The sequence below is a fragment of the Pongo abelii genome, chromosome 3, assembly GCF_028885655.2.
Source record: "Pongo abelii isolate AG06213 chromosome 3, NHGRI_mPonAbe1-v2.0_pri, whole genome shotgun sequence".
NCBI classification, from domain to species: domain Eukaryota; kingdom Metazoa; phylum Chordata; class Mammalia; order Primates; family Hominidae; genus Pongo; species Pongo abelii.
In genome coordinates this window covers 47,876,532-47,895,928 of record NC_071988.2, presented here as the reverse complement: position 1 = coordinate 47,895,928, position 19,397 = coordinate 47,876,532, and the positions used below count along the sequence as shown (strand labels likewise).

The 19,397-nt window shown below is 37.5% G+C and overlaps 1 protein-coding gene and 1 pseudogene across 2 annotated transcripts in view; both read right to left on the bottom strand.

Moving 5' to 3' along the window:
- Positions 1–7,499: 7,499 nt before the first annotated feature.
- Positions 7,500–19,397, bottom strand: part of SLAIN2 (SLAIN motif family member 2) — a 77,685-nt gene continuing 65,787 nt past the window's right edge. For both annotated transcript variants that reach the window (XM_024246246.3, XM_024246245.3), the window contains 2 exons: positions 11,614–11,932; positions 7,500–10,074 (listed from right to left, as the gene is read on the bottom strand). In XM_024246246.3, coding sequence (XP_024102014.1) covers positions 10,008–10,074; positions 11,614–11,932 — 386 coding nt within the window. In that variant the 3' untranslated portion in view covers positions 7,500–10,007. The remainder of the gene's footprint in view (positions 10,075–11,613; positions 11,933–19,397) is intronic.
- LOC129058965 (U6 snRNA-associated Sm-like protein LSm2) lies at positions 11,940–18,381 on the bottom strand (annotated as a pseudogene).

Genomic DNA, 19,397 nt, shown 5'->3' with positions numbered 1-19,397 from the left:
GGCATGCACACGAGTGGAGGGAGAAGAGAAAGTTGGCATAATAATGAGTTAATTATATGGGATGCTTGGAGGTGGTCAGTGCTATGGAAAAGAGGAAGAGTTTGGTTAAAAAAAAAAATTAGAAGCTGGGGGAGGGGCTGAGTCAAAATTTTCACTGAGGAGGTGACACATGAGCAGACTTGAAGCAGGTAAGGGATTCGACATACTGCATCTGGGGCAAAGAGCTCTTAGCAGAGGAAACAGGCAGTGTTTTCTTGGGTCTCTGGTGGGAATGTGCCTGAGGCCAGGAGCCAAGAGCCAAGGAAGCTGAAATGGAGTGGAGTGAGGGAGGAGATAATGCCAGAGAAATAAGTCGGGGGAGCAACAGACATTTTGGCTTTTACAATAAATACTTGGTGAGCCCCTGGAGGATCTGAGATGAGGTTTGCCATGACTGAATTACATTTTAAAAGGATCACTTGTGGCTGTGTGGGAGTGAGGGTTGAGGCAAGGAAGTGGTTAGAGTCTGGATATATTTTGAAGGTAGAATCAATGAGATTTATTTACAGATTGGTTAGGTGTGTATGGAGAGAGAGAGCAAGAGAGTGAGTGAGGGAGAAGAGATACCAAGAATGACTCCAAAATTGCTATTAGCTGAGATGAATGAAGCAGGTTTGCAAGATCAGAATTGTGGCTTTGCACAGGTACACTCTGAGCTGTCTGTTTAATATCCAAATGAAGACACTGAGGAGGCAGTTTGGTATGTGAGTCTGGAGTCTCCAGACATATAACAAATGGTTTCCAAGCCATGAAACACTGCAAGAGTGTAGACAGAGAGGTGGACCAAGGACTGGATCCTGGGACACAACAAATTAATAGCTACAACACTAAACTTAAGAAACCCCTGGTGGAACTGATAAGAGAAGAGGTATGGAGGGGAAAGAGTGAGGGAGGGAAGGTGATAGAGAGAGAGAGATCCAAATACTAACACATGGAATTAAGGGGTTGTCACTTCAGATCCTGCATTCATTAAAAAGGGTTACAAACAACTTTACTAAAAACTCTCTCTCTCCACAATACCTACAGAACTCCTATAAATTAGTAAGAGAAAGAGACACCTCAATATAAAATTAGACAAATGATTTGAAAGAGACTTCACAACAGAGAATACCCAAATGGATGCACTTGGACACTGGAAAACAATACAAATAAGAACCTTTTGAGAGCCAATTTACCGTTGGATTCCAATAACGCAGCTGTTAGACCTTCAATATTGTCGTCAGGTTCCTGAGGCTCTGCTCATTTTTTCAATTTTTTGTCTCTGTTCTCCAGATTGAATACATTGTATTGCTCCCTTCAACTTCATTGACTCTTCTGCCATCTTCAGTCAGCTGTTGAATCCATCAAATTTAAATACTTTTACATATTTTTTCAGTTCTAAAATTCCTATTTGGTTCTTAAACTTATTTTTTCTACTCCTGAGGACTTCTATCTTTCCATTCATAAGAGTGCTTATTTCATGTTATAACAGCTGCCTTAAACTTGTAAGTCCAACATCTGGATCATATTGGTGTTGACATCTGTCTTTTTTCTTGAGAATGTATCACATTTTCCTGGTTCTTTGTATGCCAGGTAATTTTAGATTAAATGCTGCACATTCTGAATATTATAATTTAGACTCCAGGTCTTGTTAAAATATTCTGGAGAATGTTGATTTTTGTTTAACAATAAACCCATATAGGTTCATACTGAAAGTTTTCTGCCATCTTCTGTGGCTGTGGTTCCCAGTTGCTTTCAAAGGTTATTATATTGGATCAAGCTTATCATGTACTGCTCAGTAATCTGTGTCTTGGCCAGTGGTTTAAATTGTACTTTAGTTCCTAAAGCCTCTAGTGTGCTGCTTTGGGTCTGTCCTGAGTATGTAAGCTCAGAGCTTGTACTAATTAACACATACAATAAAGGGATTCCTTCTGCTTTGTTCTCTCTGGTTCCCCCCATCATGCCCTAAGACAGCCCATTCCCCTGTCCTCTGGCCAGAAACAAGGGTTTTGCTTGGAATTTTATTTCCACCACTATTACTATGCAGTTCCCACAACTCAGGCCACCCTCAGAACAGAGAGTAAATAGAGAAAAATGCAGATGACCTCCAGTCTTCAAGACTGCAAAGGTTCTTTTCCCATTTCCTTTGCCCAAAGAGTGCTTCCATCAATTTTAACTGTTGGCACCACTTGCTAGCACAGCTTACCTGAGGGCTTACCCAAGACAAGCCATGAGAGAAAACGTAAATACCTGGGGATTTCCCCTGACATTCTCTAGCTTCCAGGAACTCCTTTTTCTCATCTTTTGGATTTTTCCTCAAAGTTTATCTGCCAGAGGGGCCTCTGTGACAGCTCTTCTGGGTGCCCTCCCTTGGCTCAGGGTCAAGAAAGAGGGGAGAAATGAGAAGTTCGCCCTTGTATGGGTCTTTTCTCCAGGTTTGACTCCGTCTTCAATCCTACTGCTACTCCCCACCCCACCCCCACCCCCAGTGTTCTCAGTTGTCTTTCACATTTTGTACAGAATTTTTAGTCAGTGGGAGAGGCTTCAGTGAGCTTATGCCATTTTGACTATACTGAAATCCAAAACTGCATTACTTTAAGAGCTCCAAACTAGAAACACCACAACTGTCCTTGACATTAGAATGGACAAACTGGGATATATTTATACAACGGCATATAACAGCAGCAATGAAAATGAACAAATTACAATGACATCAGCGACATGGGTGAATCTCACATTATTTTTGTTTAGTGACTAAGAGAAAATCATTTTCAGCTTTCAAAGAAAAAATTACCCTTCAAAGAAGAAAAAATACAAATTGTATGGTTCTACTTAAAGTTCAAAAGTAGGCAAAACTAAATTACAGTCATGTGTCGCTTGACACAGACACATTCTGAGAAATGCATTGTTAGGTGAGTTCACCCTTGTGGGAACATCAGAGTGTACTTACACAAACCTAGATGACTGCCCACTACACAATCAGGCAATATGATATAGCCCTAGGCTACAAACCTGTACAGCATGTTGCTGCACTAAATACTGTAGGTGAGTGTAGCACAATGGTAAGTATTTGCATATCTAAACATAGAAAAGGTACAGTGAAAATACCATATAAAAGATAAAAGATGAGATACCTGTAAAGGGCACTTAACATGAACAGAGCTTGCAGAACTGCAAGTTGCTTGAGGTGGGTGGGTGAGTGAATGTCAAGGCCTAGCACATTACTATACTTTTAAACACTGTACTTAGGCTACACTAGATTTATGAATTTTTTTCAATAATTAACCTTAGCTTACTGCAAGGTTTTTACACCTTATTACTTACAGTTTTCACTTTTTGACTCTTTCACAATACTTAGCTTAAAATACATTGTACGGCTGTTCAAAATTATTTTCTTTATATCTCATTCTATAAACATCTTTCCTTAAAAAAATTTTTGTTGAAAACTAAGACATGAACACACACATTAGCTTAGGCCTGCACAGAGTCAAAATCATCAATATCATCGTCTTCCACTTCCACATGTGTCCCACTGGAAGGTCTTCAGGGGTAATAAAATGCATGGAGCAGTCACCTCCTATCATAACAATGTTTTCTAGAATATCTCATGAAGGATCTGCCTGAGGCTGTTTTACAGTTCACTTAAAAATAAGTAGGAGTGCATTCTAAAATAACTAATAAAGTACAGTAAATATGTAAACCAGTATCAAAGTTGTTTATTATCAAGTATTATGTACTATACTTCTATGACTAGCAGCGCAGCAGGCTTGTTTATATCAGCATCACCACAAACACGTGAGTAATGCGTTGGGCGATGTCACTAGGTGATAGAAATATTTCAGTCCCATTATAATTTTACTGGAGTATTGACCTATAGGCAGACCATGTTGACTGAGATGTTATATACTGCACTGATGCTGTACAATGTTAGAAGTCAGAATAGCTGTTATCTTTTTTCTGAGGGATGGGGGTCTATGTTGCCCAGGATGGTCTTGAACTCCTGGGCTCATGTGATCCTCCCACCTCAGCCTCCCAAAGTGCTGGAATTACAGGCGTGAGTCACCCCACCCAGTCAGTAACTGTTATCTTTGTAGAAGAGGAAGGAAGCAGTGATTGTCAGATGACACCAGGAGAGTTTTTGGGGTGCAGTGAACATTCTATTTCTTGTCTACATGGTGATTACACATGTAGTAGTAATTTAGTGATAATTCTTTGAGCTGAACATTTGAGTTGTACAAACTCTTTTGTACATACTTTATGTATCAATTTTAAAAACATTTGAAAAATTACCTCTTCCTGCTGTTTGCAAATGACAGAACCTTAGCTTAAACTGGCCTATGTACTAAGGGGAACTTTTAATAAGCATACCAAGATGCCTAGTGGAATCCATGGACAGGAGTAATACAGGGCCTCATGAACAATTGAGCCAGGAGCTCAAATACTACCAGACACTTCTCTTCTTACTACAAATGTTTCCTCCAGGTCAGTGACCACTGACATGGTATAATCATTTTATATAATATGCACTGAGACATTTGTGATGTGTACCTAACTGTACTGTTTGCTCAAAACCTGGACTACTTTCTTGGGACAGCACCACCTTCAGGGAAAATGGTCTTTCCCCATTCCATCCATATGGTTTTCACAGTAGAAAACCATAGCTAGTGTTCTACCTTAACCCCAATCCTCTAGTCACAGTCAATTAGTCCAGTAATGTGCACCTGACCTGTCCTGGGAACCCTACCCCTAGAATTTTTGGACTTGGAAATTCTCGGGAGTACAGTGCAGAAATCTGTTTTAATAGCCCTTCCAGTGATCAAGTTTAATAACTCTACTGGAGACTAGCTTAACTATTTGGTTGTGCCTGTTATTTCTTTAAAGGTAGTTTAAAACTGGCATTGTACTCAATCAATACTGTCAATTCATGGTAGATGGGAGGCAGGGGTGGTGGTGGGGGGCATTCAAGTATCAATAAAGGATATGATATGAAGGACTACAATAATATAGTTTGGTAAAGTTTTAGAATATTTATAAACTCCAGAACTAAATGGCTTTTTTTTGTAGCAGCAGAATCCATCTAAATCATGGTAGTTATGAATTCAGACTTAAGAAAAAGTTACTGTCAAGCATATGATTACAATTTTAGAAGGAAAAAGAAACAAAGACATTATCTTCAAATTTAAGTGGCTGACTACCTATTGAATTAAGTACTTTTTCTTCTTTATAATTTATTATTTATTTCTCAAATGTCAATATGTATAGAGGCTGGGCGTGGTGGCTCATGTCTGTAATCCCAGCACTTTGGGAGGCTGAGGTGGGAGAACAGCGTGAGCCCAGGAGTTCAAGACCATCCTGGGCAAAATAGTGAGACCCCATCTCTTAAAAAAAAAAAGAAAGTTTTTCTCTTTAGGAAACTAAAAGTCAATAGTCTGTGGTGGTACAACAGCAGGTAAAAAATACAACAGCAGGTACAACAGTGGGTGGATCACATGCAGTCAGGAGTTTGAGACCAACCTGACAAACATGGTGAAACCCGGTCTCTACTAAAAATACAAAAATTAGCTAGGCATGGTGGCATGCGCCTGTAGTCCCAGCAACTTGGGAGGCTGAGATAGGGAAATTGCTTGAACCTGGGAGGCAGAGGTTGCAGTGAGCCGAGATCATGCCACTGCACTCCACCAGCTTGAGCAACAAAGCAAGACTCTGTTTAAAAAAAAAAAAGTATAAATTGTAAAAAAACAATGTTATAAACAATACAAACAATACATATGATACTTTTATCAAGAAATATCTAAAATCAGGAATTAAGATATATGCCAAGCTTTCAATAGCAGTTAATGTATACTTCTGTGCAAAAGCAAACTCATGTCAACATTTTTACATAAGAAACATTTCTTATTTAAAAGAAACATTTTCTCCTTAAAAAAAAAAAACCTTCTACCCTTCCACTTAACATGTCATAACCATGTTAAGGACAGTACTTCAATATTTCCGGATTATGGGATTGCAGACAACTATCATTTTTCACCTTTATACTTTTTAATATTTTTAGTTTATGTTCTACAGCAATGAGTTTCTATTACTTTCAAAATCAGAAGAAACAGATTTCTTTCTTTTAAAGAGAAAACATTAAGGTGACCTAATGTAGATAATTTGTTTCAAACTGGCATTCAGTTAACATAGTTTTAACCAGTTTGTATTACAGTAAATAAGGCCGATGAGTATAATCGGTTTCATTTTCAGATTGGTAAGCAGAGGGCCATTTAGCCACCCAAGAATTATATTTTGGATCATACAAAATACATTAGTGGTTGAACCTCCATATGGGTTTTTCTGTTGCACTGAGTATATAACAGGTTTAAACTTATGTATTGATTTATAATACAAGTATAGTGACATTTAATTTTAAATGGCTCTTCAAGTTTTTAGAATGGCTTGAGAGAAAAAAAACAGAAGGGTGTCTTTTTTCCCTCTCATCAGTATTAATCTAATTGTAACATGTAATATTATTTTAATTGTAATTATTCTAACTGTAACATGTAATTGCAAAGCAAATATCTCCTAAAGGAATACGGAGAACTCATTAAACAGTGTACAATTCTTGATTTTTCCATCCATACAAGAAAAGATGCACGTGATCACCTAAATATTCACATTTGGTATGAAAATGCATTAACTGTCCCTCTTGGAAACTCATAATCGTTTTTTGCTTGTTTTTTTCTAACTAGATATCATACATAGTTATGATCTAGGCAAATGCTAGCTTTTTATAGCTTAGGTATCAATTCACAGCAGGTGAAAAAGTTCCAAGAACAAATCAATTTAGAGTAAACTATAAATTTCCTTCAAGTAAAATCCATATATGAAATAACTCTGACAGAGAAAATATAAGACATAATCCAACCCCATGAAGACTAAATCTAAAAGGGCAATAGGATTTGGGTTTCCGTGTTTAAAGAAAAACTCAACTGAGTAATTTATTAAAACCAAGTGTAGGCAACTGAGAGGAAAAAAGGAATCTTACCATATCCAGAGATTAATTAAACACTTAAAGAATATAAATTTAATAATAAACATTATGGTCAGGCTGTTTATTAAGGAGGCAACCACATATACAAGTTCGGCTATAGAAATGTTTGCAAATCAAATGTCATGTGATCTAAAAGGACCATGCGTAACGTCAAAAATGGACACCTGTACATTCAATAAAAAGTTAATTTAAACATACATAGTCTAGATCATTCTAGGGTTATACAAACACCTGGGGCCACATATGTATCTAATTTTCTTTCAAAAAAACTTTTTTTTTTTTTATAAAAGTGATGTATTGAGATAATTTTAAAAAGTATCTGACAATTATGAATGGTCCCCAGTTTTACAAAATGTGATTTCCAGGATATGAAACTGAAAAAAAGTCAACTCTTCAGAGAGTGTTTTATATTGTACAAACAAGTTTTGTAGAAAAATGATCCAGCAAATGCTTGAGTTAAGAATATTTATATTTTTTCCAATTCTTTACACTTTTATTAACACACTTACAAAAAATAACATTCAAACACTGAGAAAATTAAATAACTTTGGAAGCAGAGCTCATTGTTTTCTGCTTACATATAAGTGACAATTCTGGGCTGTTGGCACAAAATAATCAACATTCATAAAACCCTTACTACTATATATCAAACATAAGTTAAAATCATAGGCACTAGTTTATCAAATCCACATTTCTTCTGTAAGACTAACCACAGTAAATCCTTAGATTTTCCCAAACAGAAAAATTGCGATATACAAAGGCTTTCTAGTAAAAAGGCAATTTTTCTCTTTAAGAAACTAAAAGTCAACAGTCTGTGGTAGTACAACAGCAGGTAAAATAATACTTTACCAAACTCAGATCAAAAATATGTTTTAACAAGTGATGAAATATTTTAATAAAAAAAAATAGACATTTTTTTCTGATGCAGCCATTTAAAAACAAAGTTAAATAACCTGAATACTCCTTTTGAAACTGATTATCTAACTTAAAAAATGTAATGTGTTTCATAATAGGTAAAATTCCTTTTAATTATTAGATTGCAGCATATATATTTTTTGAAATGTTGCACTGAAAACTGAGACTTGTTCTGTTTTGTACGTGGTTTTTAAAAGAGACAGTAGCTACTTCTTTCTTTTACTTACTTAGACATGAGATACCCCCCTCCCAAAAGAAGATGCTTTATCTTCCTCTGAAAAGCAACATTTTTTAGTTCATTATCATGTAGAATTCTGGCGCCATCCTTTCCTGACCCACCCCATCACCCTCAAATTCAAGGATAAACTTTCTTCCTTGCATTATACACCAAATACATAGTACTGGCAGTTTAAATCTCCAGCTGCTTGTGCTAAATGAATGACTCTCCACTGGTCAAGCTGACAGACTACCATGGTGTCAGTCATGACAGAATAGAGGTCCTGGTTTTAAGTTTTTATTATTCTCTCAACCTATCAACCTTAATGCTGTCCAGAATATCAAGCCTTCTATTTCTCTCTCCCAATTTCTTTTGCCAACTTACGGAATGTCTTTGATTAACAGGAAATGAACTTATGTTCAAATCTCTAAAAGCTTTTACATGACCTAAGTGACAATATCTTAGAGCTGTTCAAATTAAGCATTTAAAAACAGACCTCATAATAAAAAATGAGAGGCCTGCTACAGAAGGAAGTTTTACTCTGGTAATAGTCTGATAAAATTGAAACAGCCGATTTCAAGGATATATTAAGAGCCATTAGAGAGCAAGTATCAGGTTAGAGTCATACATAGTAGGGTTTGTTACCAAAAATGCAAAAAATTGATGTAAGGCAGAATCTAAGTCAAAAGGAAAAGAATTTTCAATAGATGTTTTATACAGTTACTCAGTTTAAAGTGGATCAACTTAAGTAGGATTTAGCAGGCTATATTTTCCTACCACATAATAGACCGTTATGCCATGTAATAGCAACAATACAACTGTCATCACCAGAGATTTTGTAGGTTAAGTGCATAGATTTTTTTCCCCCTCTCTCTCATGGTATGGTTTTGTTCCAGGTTGCAAGCACTGAGGTGGTGTTGTATCAAGAATAAAGACACACACTACTTGTTCTTTCCTATCATGAATACCTGCTAATAGAAACAAGATCTTTTAGTTCTGTAAAGATAACAGCATGTGAAGAAGTTGGCTTCAATAGCAAAGGCCATCTTTCCTGAGCCAGGAACTATAAAGTTTAGAAAGATTGTACAACTGATATTAAGCCCTTTTGGCAATCAAAACAGTTTGATGTGTCAATGCAACATGATGGATGCATGCTGTAACACTATCTGGTGGTGGTGATATGTGAGCTACATCCAAAACTTAAGATTAAATGACAATTTTTCTAATGAATCGGCAAAAATAATTTCTGAAATTCTCCTAAATTTAGGAATGTTTTAAATCTCTAGCCCAGGTTTCTTTTCTCCCACTCCCCAATCTCAATCTGTAGTTTCCTGGTGTACTAGTGAAACACTTTAGATAATTAGTCAGAATATTAGTTCTCATTAACACAAATATTTATTGATACTATTTATACAGTAAATTAGGTTGAATGTGAAGTTTTAGATAGCCTGAATTCACCATTTTCTTGTGCACAAATGGGCATTTTTCTCATTTACAAATGGGCATTTCTCTTTGGCATCCATTAAGTATTTGCCCAGATATTGGCCTCTGTCAAATATTTTTAAAAAATCAACCTAGTTTCTATTAAACAAAACTAAAAGTGATTCTATGGAGAGTGATTGTATGATTACCAAACACATCTGATGTTAAATGTCATTAAAGTGCTGTTTGATGATCTCTGTCGGTTTGTGCTAATTAAGACAGAGAGGGCTGGGATTTTATAAATCCCAAGAGTCTTATCTGAACAGTCTGCATATAAAAGTTGTTTTTTAGCCTGGTGAAGGGTATCCATGAAGCCGTGGACTTCTGCATTCTTGTCTTTGCTGGTCAGTAACAGCCATCTTTCCAACTGTCATCTTTCATGCTACCATAGGTTTTAGGAGCTGGCAAGGATCTGTAATAAAGCAATTTTGTAATTAAAATTTGATAAATGTCTTTATGAAATAGTACCATACTATCTCACACATATATTAATTACTCTCCAGGTGGCATCACGATCCCATGAAGGCTGTACCAAGGCCTTCATGGTACTAGTACAACCTCCCCACACTCTGCATTTTCACAGCTTCCAAGTTTTAACTGGGAACCAGATGACTTCCCATTTTGTTAACATAGCTACTAGATCAAAGAAAGGAAAAGATGGTCTCACCTTTTCCAAGCACACAGATAACCAACCTTATCATTTACTTATTATTTTGAAAGGCAGAATGATGAATGTGATATTAGAAGCTCAGTGTCAGCATCACTAGAAAGGCAGTATGGGATAGTGATTAAAAGAGCTCCGAAGTCAGACATACTTGGAACTCATAGTTTTATTAGCTATGTGGCCTTAGGCAAATTACTTAATTCCATTAAATTTCAATATCCTCTTTTGAAAAACAGAAATAAGAATACCTACTCATTTAATGTTATTATGAAGATTAAACAAAGCAAGCATTTACTTATTTAGCACAGTGATAAATATTTCCAGTTTAATTATATTTGACACCAAAGTTTACTGATGGTGGTAATCCCATTCTTGAAAGGTTACAGATGCATCATTCCCAACCTGTCTGATTCAGAATCATCTGAAGATTAAGCAAACAAACAACAAACAAACAAAAAAACCAGCACCTGTAATCCCAGCATTCTGGGAGGCTGAGGCAAGCAGATCACTTGAACTCAGGAGCTCCAGACAAGCCTGGGCAACATGGTAAAACCCCATCTCTACAAAAATTAGCCAGGCGTGGTGGTGCGCACCTGTAGTCCCAGCTACAGGGGGTGCTGAGGTGACAGGATTGCTTGAGCCTGGGAGGTCAAGGCTGCAGTGAGCCGAGATTGCACCACTGCACTCCAGCCTGGGAGACAGAGCAAGACCCCATCTCAAAACAAAAACAAAACAAAACAAAACAACAACAAAATACCTGGCACACCCAAAGATTCTGGGCCTCATACCAGATCTACTAAGTTAGACTCTCTGAAGGTAAAACTTAGACCCTACATTTATATAAATCTCACAGATAATTCTGAATTGTAGAATAAGGGTTTGAAAACCATGCTTATAGATTATACTTAGACTTGGTAGCTAGAAGTTTTACCTTAAATATCACTCTATATTCTAATATACCTTTATCATCTTTACTGAATATAATTCTATTCAAAATGAATGAATATCACAATCAAATTGAGTGGCTCTAACAATTTTTTTTCTAGGGGTCCTCTGAGATGCTTAATCATGTTAGGCAACTGGACAAATTTAATCTGAACCAAACTGGTAAAAGTCCCACATGAGGATTTCTTAAAAACAATGTAGTAATGTTTTATTCAAATGGTACTAAAACTCTGGTGGGAATCCACCATGACTTTCTGTTTACTATCAAACATAGGGATGAAGCTAATTCATTCCAGTCTATCCACTTTCAGGTACTCAAGAATGCTGAAACAGAACACTTACCTGCGAACAGGCTGTGCAAGTTTGCTGCGAGGCACTGGTATGCCCCCAGCAGAAGGGGCACTGGGTCTGGGCAAGCCACTTCTCATTGCAGTTGTCCCTGCAGGTCTGGTTAGAGTAGCGCTGTTGATATTGCTGGGAGGATTTGCTGAGACTGTGTTCTGAACCATAGGAGGCCCAGGTGAGGAGGTGGTTTGTGTGAGCTGTGTTATTTCTTGGCTACCAGGAGAACCAGAGCCATGGTTACTAAATGCTTTCACTGGTTGCCGAAGAGCCAAAGGAGATGGTGCTGCAGGGGAACGGAATTTGCCTGGAGAAGGTACTGTGGAATGGCAAAGAAAAACCAATTTTTGAGTGGAAATCTGTATATATGAAACCATTGCTTTAAATTACAACTGATGATTGGGCACTAGTACATGTGTATTCAGGAAACTTCACAGCAATGCAAACAATAAAAGCTATTCCTGGGCTACTAAAAGAAAAAAAGTAACTGTGAGTTCTAAATAACCAAGTACTTAGAGGATTACAACTGTCTTTGACAACAGTATTTTAAATAGGCCAGCCTGGAATCCATAATACCAGAAGAGAAAAGGCGCTGCAGAATTCTGTCTCACTGTAGCAACTAATCTGGGCCACATGTGAACAAACATTCTAGAGGTGAAAAACAGGTTGACTACCCAATTGTTGTCTAGAATTTGAAATATATTTCCCCCGAAAAGAAACATTCATGTAAACATGTATCAAGTATCTGGAGGCTCTGTGTCCAAATCCCATATTATTGACACTGTAACTAAAAATTTAGAAACTAAAAATCATTTTTAAAAAGTGCTTCCATTGCTGTGCTTCACAAAGCACAACGTGATGAAAAAACAAAAAGGCAGCCGGGCATGGTGATATGCACCCATAATCCCAGCTACTCAAAACTGAGGCAGGAGAACTGCCCGAACCAGAGATGCAGAGGCTGCAGTGAGCCGAGATGATGCCACTGCACTCCGGCCTGGGTGACAGAGCAAGACTCTGCTTCAAAAAGAAAAAAGAACATCAGGGGTGGTGACTCACACCTGTAATCTCAGCACTTTGGGAGTCTGAGGCGGGCGGATCACCTGAGGTCAGGAGTTCGGGACCTGCCTGGCCAACATGGTGAAAAACTCCTCTCTACTAAAAATACAAAAATTAGTTGGGGGCGGTGGTGCATGCTTGCAGTCCCAGCTACTTGGGAGGCTGAGGCAGAAGAACTGCTTGAACCCAGGAGGCGGAGGTTGCAGTGAGCGGGGATCGCGCGCTACTGCATTACAGCCTGGGCAACAGAGCGAGACTCTGTCTCAAAAAAAAAAAAAGGAAAACAGAAAAAAGCTTACGTCCACACAAAGACTTGACTACAACTTTGTAACAGCCAAAGACTGAACAAAGCTCAAATGTCCATCAACAGGTGAATGGATAAACAATTTGTAGCATATCCACACAACAGAATACCGCTCAGCAGTAAAAAGGAGTAAACTACTGATGTATAGAACAAAGATGAATATCAAAAATTTTGCTGAATGAAATGAGTGCCAGACACAAAGCAGTCCGTGTGTACACATACACACACACACACACACACAAACACAGTAGAATGTCATGTTATAAAGAAATTTGAGGAAAGTCATATCTAATTTATGGTAACAAGAAGCAGAACAAATGTTTGTTGGAGGTTGGGAACAACCTTGGGGAATTCTATGAAATGTTTAAGAATGAACACAAATTCAACATAATCTCCATCACAAGATAGGAGAGAACATGTCCCAATTCATTTTATGAAGCCAGTATTACTGAGATACCAAAACTAGAAAAGGACAGTACCAAAAAAGAAAACTTCGGATCAATATTGTTTACAAATATAGATGTAAAAATCCTTAAGAAAATATTAGAAAATAGAATCCAGCAATATATAAATAGATTTATATGCCATGACTAAGTAGGATTTATTCCAAGATGCAAGGTTGGTTCAATATTTGAAAATCAATCAGTGTAATCCACAGTAACAGGATAAAGAAGAAAAATCACAGAATTGTAACAGTGGACTCAAAAAAAGCATCTGACAAAATTCAGCACAGTCATGAAAAAAGTTCTCCGAAAAATAGAAATAGGGAAAATTTCCTCAACCTCATAAAGAACATCTACAAAAACCCTACAGTTAACATTATACTTAATGAAGAAAGATTGAATGCATCTCCCCTAAGACCAGGAACAAGACAAGAACATATGCTCTTACCACTAATTCTAGCTAGTGCAATAAGCAAGAAGAAAAAAAAAAAAGAAGAGGGAGAAGGAAGGAGAAAGGAGGAGGAAGGAGGAAGGAGGGAGGAAGAGGAGGAAGAGGAAGAGGAAGAAGAAGAAATAATAAAAGGCACAGAGGTTAGAAACTGTCCCCATGATTGTCTACACAGAAAATCCCAATGAATCTACACACACACACACACTTCTAGAAATAATAAGTGAATTCAGTAAGGTCACACAACTGGATAAAAATACAAACACTGATTATGTTTCTATATACCAGCAACGAACATTAGAAATCAAGATTAAAAATACCATACCAATTGCATTGCTAGAAAAGAAAACCACTTACATATAAATCTAATAAATCTCAGCCAATATAAGTTTGCTGTGAAGAGCAAACGAGTAATAAATGTGTAAATTGTTAGTAAAATGTAAAATATTAAACAAATTGTAAGGCATTCTTATCTGTGGCTTTCTTATCTAAAGAATAGGCCTCCTTTAGTCTGCTACAGATGAGTTTCCTAGAAAGATATTCAACAATGCCACTCAGAACAGTCTCCTAGGCTTTCCCTATAAATTAACTCAAATGTAAATATTAAGTTATTACCCAAAATGTATTACCCAAATTGATATTGACAAGTTATAATTTCTCTTTACTCTTTTTGAATACCAAGAATTACACTCGAGTCAGACATAATGTGAAGGAGAGCTATCTGCTCTGAGCAAAAATTAGAACTCTATAAAAATGACATGACTAAGAATCCTAACCTTGGTGTCTAAGTTATCTCCAAATTAGGATGATGGGTAATAGAGAATTCGTATCTTAAAATATTTTTTCTTTTAATAAGTATTTAATAATTGTGCTAAGTTTGTTTTCTAATTAAGGTTTCTATAATTCAGGCATGCACTTAACCCTAAAATGAAAAAACTGAATAAATTATACATTTTTTAGCTTGATATTCACTGAAAATAAAATGTTTTATAAAAATATATCCAACATGTACCTAGCAATACAAAAGTTAGATATTCCAAGTTGTCTTCACAGAGCAGTCTTCCTTCAAACTACAACTTCCCTTAGCTGCATAATTTATAAAAACTATAAATGCCCAGTAAGTATATAGTAATAAAAATAAACAGATTGCCAAACACTGGTCATCATGACCAATGGGAAACATCATTTATTAAAACACATATGAATTCCATTATTAACAAATGAAGGACAAAAATATCTCCTTGTCAACGATCTCTTACTATATTGTCATATCATTTCAATTATTCAATGGTCTCTACACTATCAATGATAATCCCAATTTAGTGACACAGTAAGTATTTAAAAATAAGTTCTGGCTGCTAAAGAACAAAAAGATGAATTAAATATGATTCTCTCACTACAGAGTTAAAGAATCCTTGTAAAAAAAAGTTATTACTGACCATGTACTCTAACCCTCTCACTTCATGGACAAGGGAAATTACCACAACCACAGAAGTCAACTGAGCAAATAGGAAAGTCAGGATGTCGTGTTATAACGGAACTGAACCCAGGTCTCCTGATTCCCAGACCAGTACTCTTCACCAGGAACCAAAAGAGAAACATCTCTACTGTCACTATCAACATTTTTTTTTTTTTGAGGCAGAGTCTCGCTCTGTCGCCCAGGATGGAGAGCAGTGGCACAATCTTGGTTCACTGCAACCTCTGCCTCACAGGTTCAAGCGACTCTCGTGCCTCAGCCTCCCAAGTAGCTGGGACTACAGATGCACGTCACTGGGATAATTTTTGTTTTTTTTAGTAGAGACGGAGTTTTGCCATGATGGTCAGGCTGGTCTCAACCTCCTGGCCTCTCAAGTGATCTGCCCATCTCAGTCTTCCAAAATGCTGCGATTATAGGTGAGCCACCATGCCTGGCCAAAGTGTCATTATCAACACTTTAATTTTCAACCAGACTCAGAAAGTTTATTTGTGGGGTTACTATCCTAGGCAGGTTTTTAAGGTATGACTCCAAAGCCTATAAAAATGGCAATTGCTGACAAGTAACCATAAAAAAAAAAGACAGAGAAACCTTTGATTTCTTCTTCCATTAACATACATGACTATTATTTTGTAAGCATACAAAATTTTGTTAGTTATTAGAAAAATGTATTAAACGTAAGATGCAGAAAATGCCTCGAGAATAGGGCTTCAATACCTTTTCTTCCATAAGTACAAAAAGATATATATGAATGCATAAGCTACCAGCAAACATTTACAGCTTAATCTTCCAATTTACTCTAAATAGAAAATAACTTTGGAACTGCTCCTCTTCAAGATAATTGCCCCAACCTCAATAATGACTTTTAGAAATAAACTTTTTAAAAAGAAATATGTTTATTCAACTGAAAACCTTAGCCACCCTTTGGGTGCCAAAGCTGAGAGACAGAGAGAGAGAGAAGGAGTGTGTGTGTGTGTGTGTGTGTGTGTGTATGTGTGTGTGTGTATTTGTATGTACATATACAAACATACAATACAGGAACTATTAAGATTCATTAGATATCTCCACCCTGGTAGGGGAAGTTTTTAACAAAATAGCCACATTTCCAAAATTAGGGAATTGATTAGGTATCAAAATATATGATATCAAGATTTGAGAGACACGTTAGTTTTAGTACACTGTATATATAAACAGCTGTACATCTATAACTATATAACTTATTGTATTTTAGTTTAATAAATTAACATATAACTAACCTTAGAATGTCTAGTGAGGAAAGGGGAAAAAATGTCAATGTCAGGATTAAGAAACATAATTATGAGGATTCTTGAAAGATGGTACCGGCATTGGTGTAATTTACGAATTTCCTCAACTCTCTCCATAAAAACATACAGAGCAACTAGGAAGGTCAAACCAAAACCCATTTACAACAGCTACAATAAAACAGGTGATGGAGTATCTCCATGAGCCCCAAAATACAAGTGGGTAGGAAGAAGCCACTGACAACTACAAGACCATATGAATTATCAGCATCTGTGCAGAAGGAAGCAGAGGAATATCTCAATGTCCTGAAAATTCCAAAATAACCAACAAGTACTCATACCAAAAAAATAAAAATGCTGAACAGAAGCTGAACTGGGAGGGATCTGCACACTCCAATAGTGAGTGAGTACAAGAGGTCTACCGTAAGGTCTAAGAGGAACATGAGTGGCTATGAATTCTTAAAATTAACCAGCCAAATCCCTCTTCCAGGTAAAACTTCATGCTGAGGAAAAAAAACTCAGAAGATAATCCAAACAGAGCAGAACAGGGACATTCCAGATAAAGGAAAATGAAGTCCAGATAAAAGCAGGGAAGAGTTCAAAATGCTGCTAGGACAACTGGATATCCACGTACAAAAGAATGAAGTTGGACCCCTACGCTTCACACTATTAAAAAAATTAACTCAAAATGGATCACAGACCTAAATGTAAGAGCTAACCCTATAAAGTTCTTAGAAAAAAACATAGGAGTGTTTGTTTTTTGCATTGTAAATTTTATTCCTGATGTGGTACAGATTTCGTCCATCCCCAAAATGAATCACATGCTGCCCCGGAAAGACCTAGGAAACTCTCCCACCATCTCTAGGGAAGTAGTGAGAAAGGTAGATGCTGAGGACTAGGAAGGCTTTGAAATTTCCCAGCCTACTTATCCTTCCCTTCTCAACAGGCAGAGCTGTTCCCTATTATCCCTCTCATCCAGTCATCCCTTAAACACACACACACATACACACACTCACTAGTTAAAACAACAACGACAAAAAAACACCAACCAAACACAATTGCTTCAAGTATTCACGGTCAGGGGTCCTAGGCTGGGACTTGAGGTTATGGGACAGCAATGGAAGAGGGAAGGGAAGAAGAGGAGGAGCCATCACTGTTTCTGCTATAGGGCTTCCTTCCTTGCTGCATTCTGCAGCAACTTTGTCGACCCTGTCTGCTGGCAACTGCACATATTAGACCACTAAGCTCCAAATGAAGATGTGAGGGTATTTCTCAGGGTCTGTAATGCTAATGTTAGTTAATCTGATGTTGAGATACTGATCCACAGAATGGAGGGGTCCACAGATATGCAGGTCATTCTTGAGTTCCAGGTCTACATCCTTGCCCACAGGGATTGAAAAAGGAATAGAAGAGCATGGTCCTGGTGCTGGTGCTGCAGGCCCGATGGGGAGGAGGGCAGGATACTGCAAGCAGAGCCGGACTTGGGGAAGGGAAGGGCCGCAGAAAACTCCAAGTACCAAAGGAGAAAGCACAGCGGATTCGTGTCTGGGAAGAGCAGGTGGGGTAGAACAGAAGGGACAGGAGTAATGACTAGGGTTAGGCACTGATTTCTTATGACACCACGAGCATGACCCATAAGATCAAAAATTGGTAAATGATACTTCATCAAAATTAAGAACTTTTGTGCTTCAAAGGATACCATAAAGAAAGTGAAGAATAAATCCACTGAGTAGGAGAAAATATTTACAAATCATGGATCTGATATGGGACTTGAATCCAGAATATATGAAGGAATGTGACTACTCAATTAAAAAAAAAAAACTAAAAAAACAGAGACAAAGAATTTGAAGACATTTCTCCAAAGAAGATATACAAATGGCCAATAAGCACATGAAAAGATGCTCAACATTAGTCATGCAAAATAAAAACCACAATGAGATTCCACTTTACAACACTTCACCAGGATCGCTAAAATAAAAGACAAGTGTTACTGAGGAGATGGAGAAATTGGAACCCTCATACAGTGCTGGTGACACTGTAAAATGTAGCCACTCTGGAAAACAGTTTAGCAGATCCTTAATATGTTAAACATAAAGCTACCATATGATCCAGTAATTACACTAAGTATATAATCAAGAGAACTAAAACATGTCTGTCCATGTAAACACTTGTGCATGAATGTTCACAGCATTATTATTATTTTGAGATGGAGTCTTGCTCTGTCATCCAGGCTGGAGTGCAATGGCACGATCTCAGCTCACTGCAACCTCTGCCTCCCGGGTTCAAGCAGTTCTCCTACCTCAGCCTTCTGGGTAGCTGAGGTTACAGGCGCCCACCACCACACCCAGCTAATTTTTGTACTTTTAGTAGAGACGAGGATTCACCATGTTGACCAGGCTGGTCTCAAACTCCTGACCTCAGGTGATCTGCCCACCTCGGCCTCCCAAAGTGCTGGGATTACAGGCGTGAGCCACCAGGTCTGACCACAGGATTATTCACAATAGGCAAAAAGTGGAAACAACTCAAGTATCCACCAAGTGATGAATGGATAAACAAAATGTGGTGCATCCACGCAATGGAATATTTGGCAATAAAAAGGAACAAAGTACAGTTATGTGTCACTTAACGATGGGGATATGTTCTGAGAAATGAATCATTAGGCAAGTTTGTCCGTGTAGGAACATCTGAGTGTACTTATGCAAACCTAAGTGATGTAAGCTACTACACACCTAGGCTATATGGAATAGCTGATGGCAGGGTCGGGGGAGGGGGAGGTGGAGATGGTTAATGGGTACCA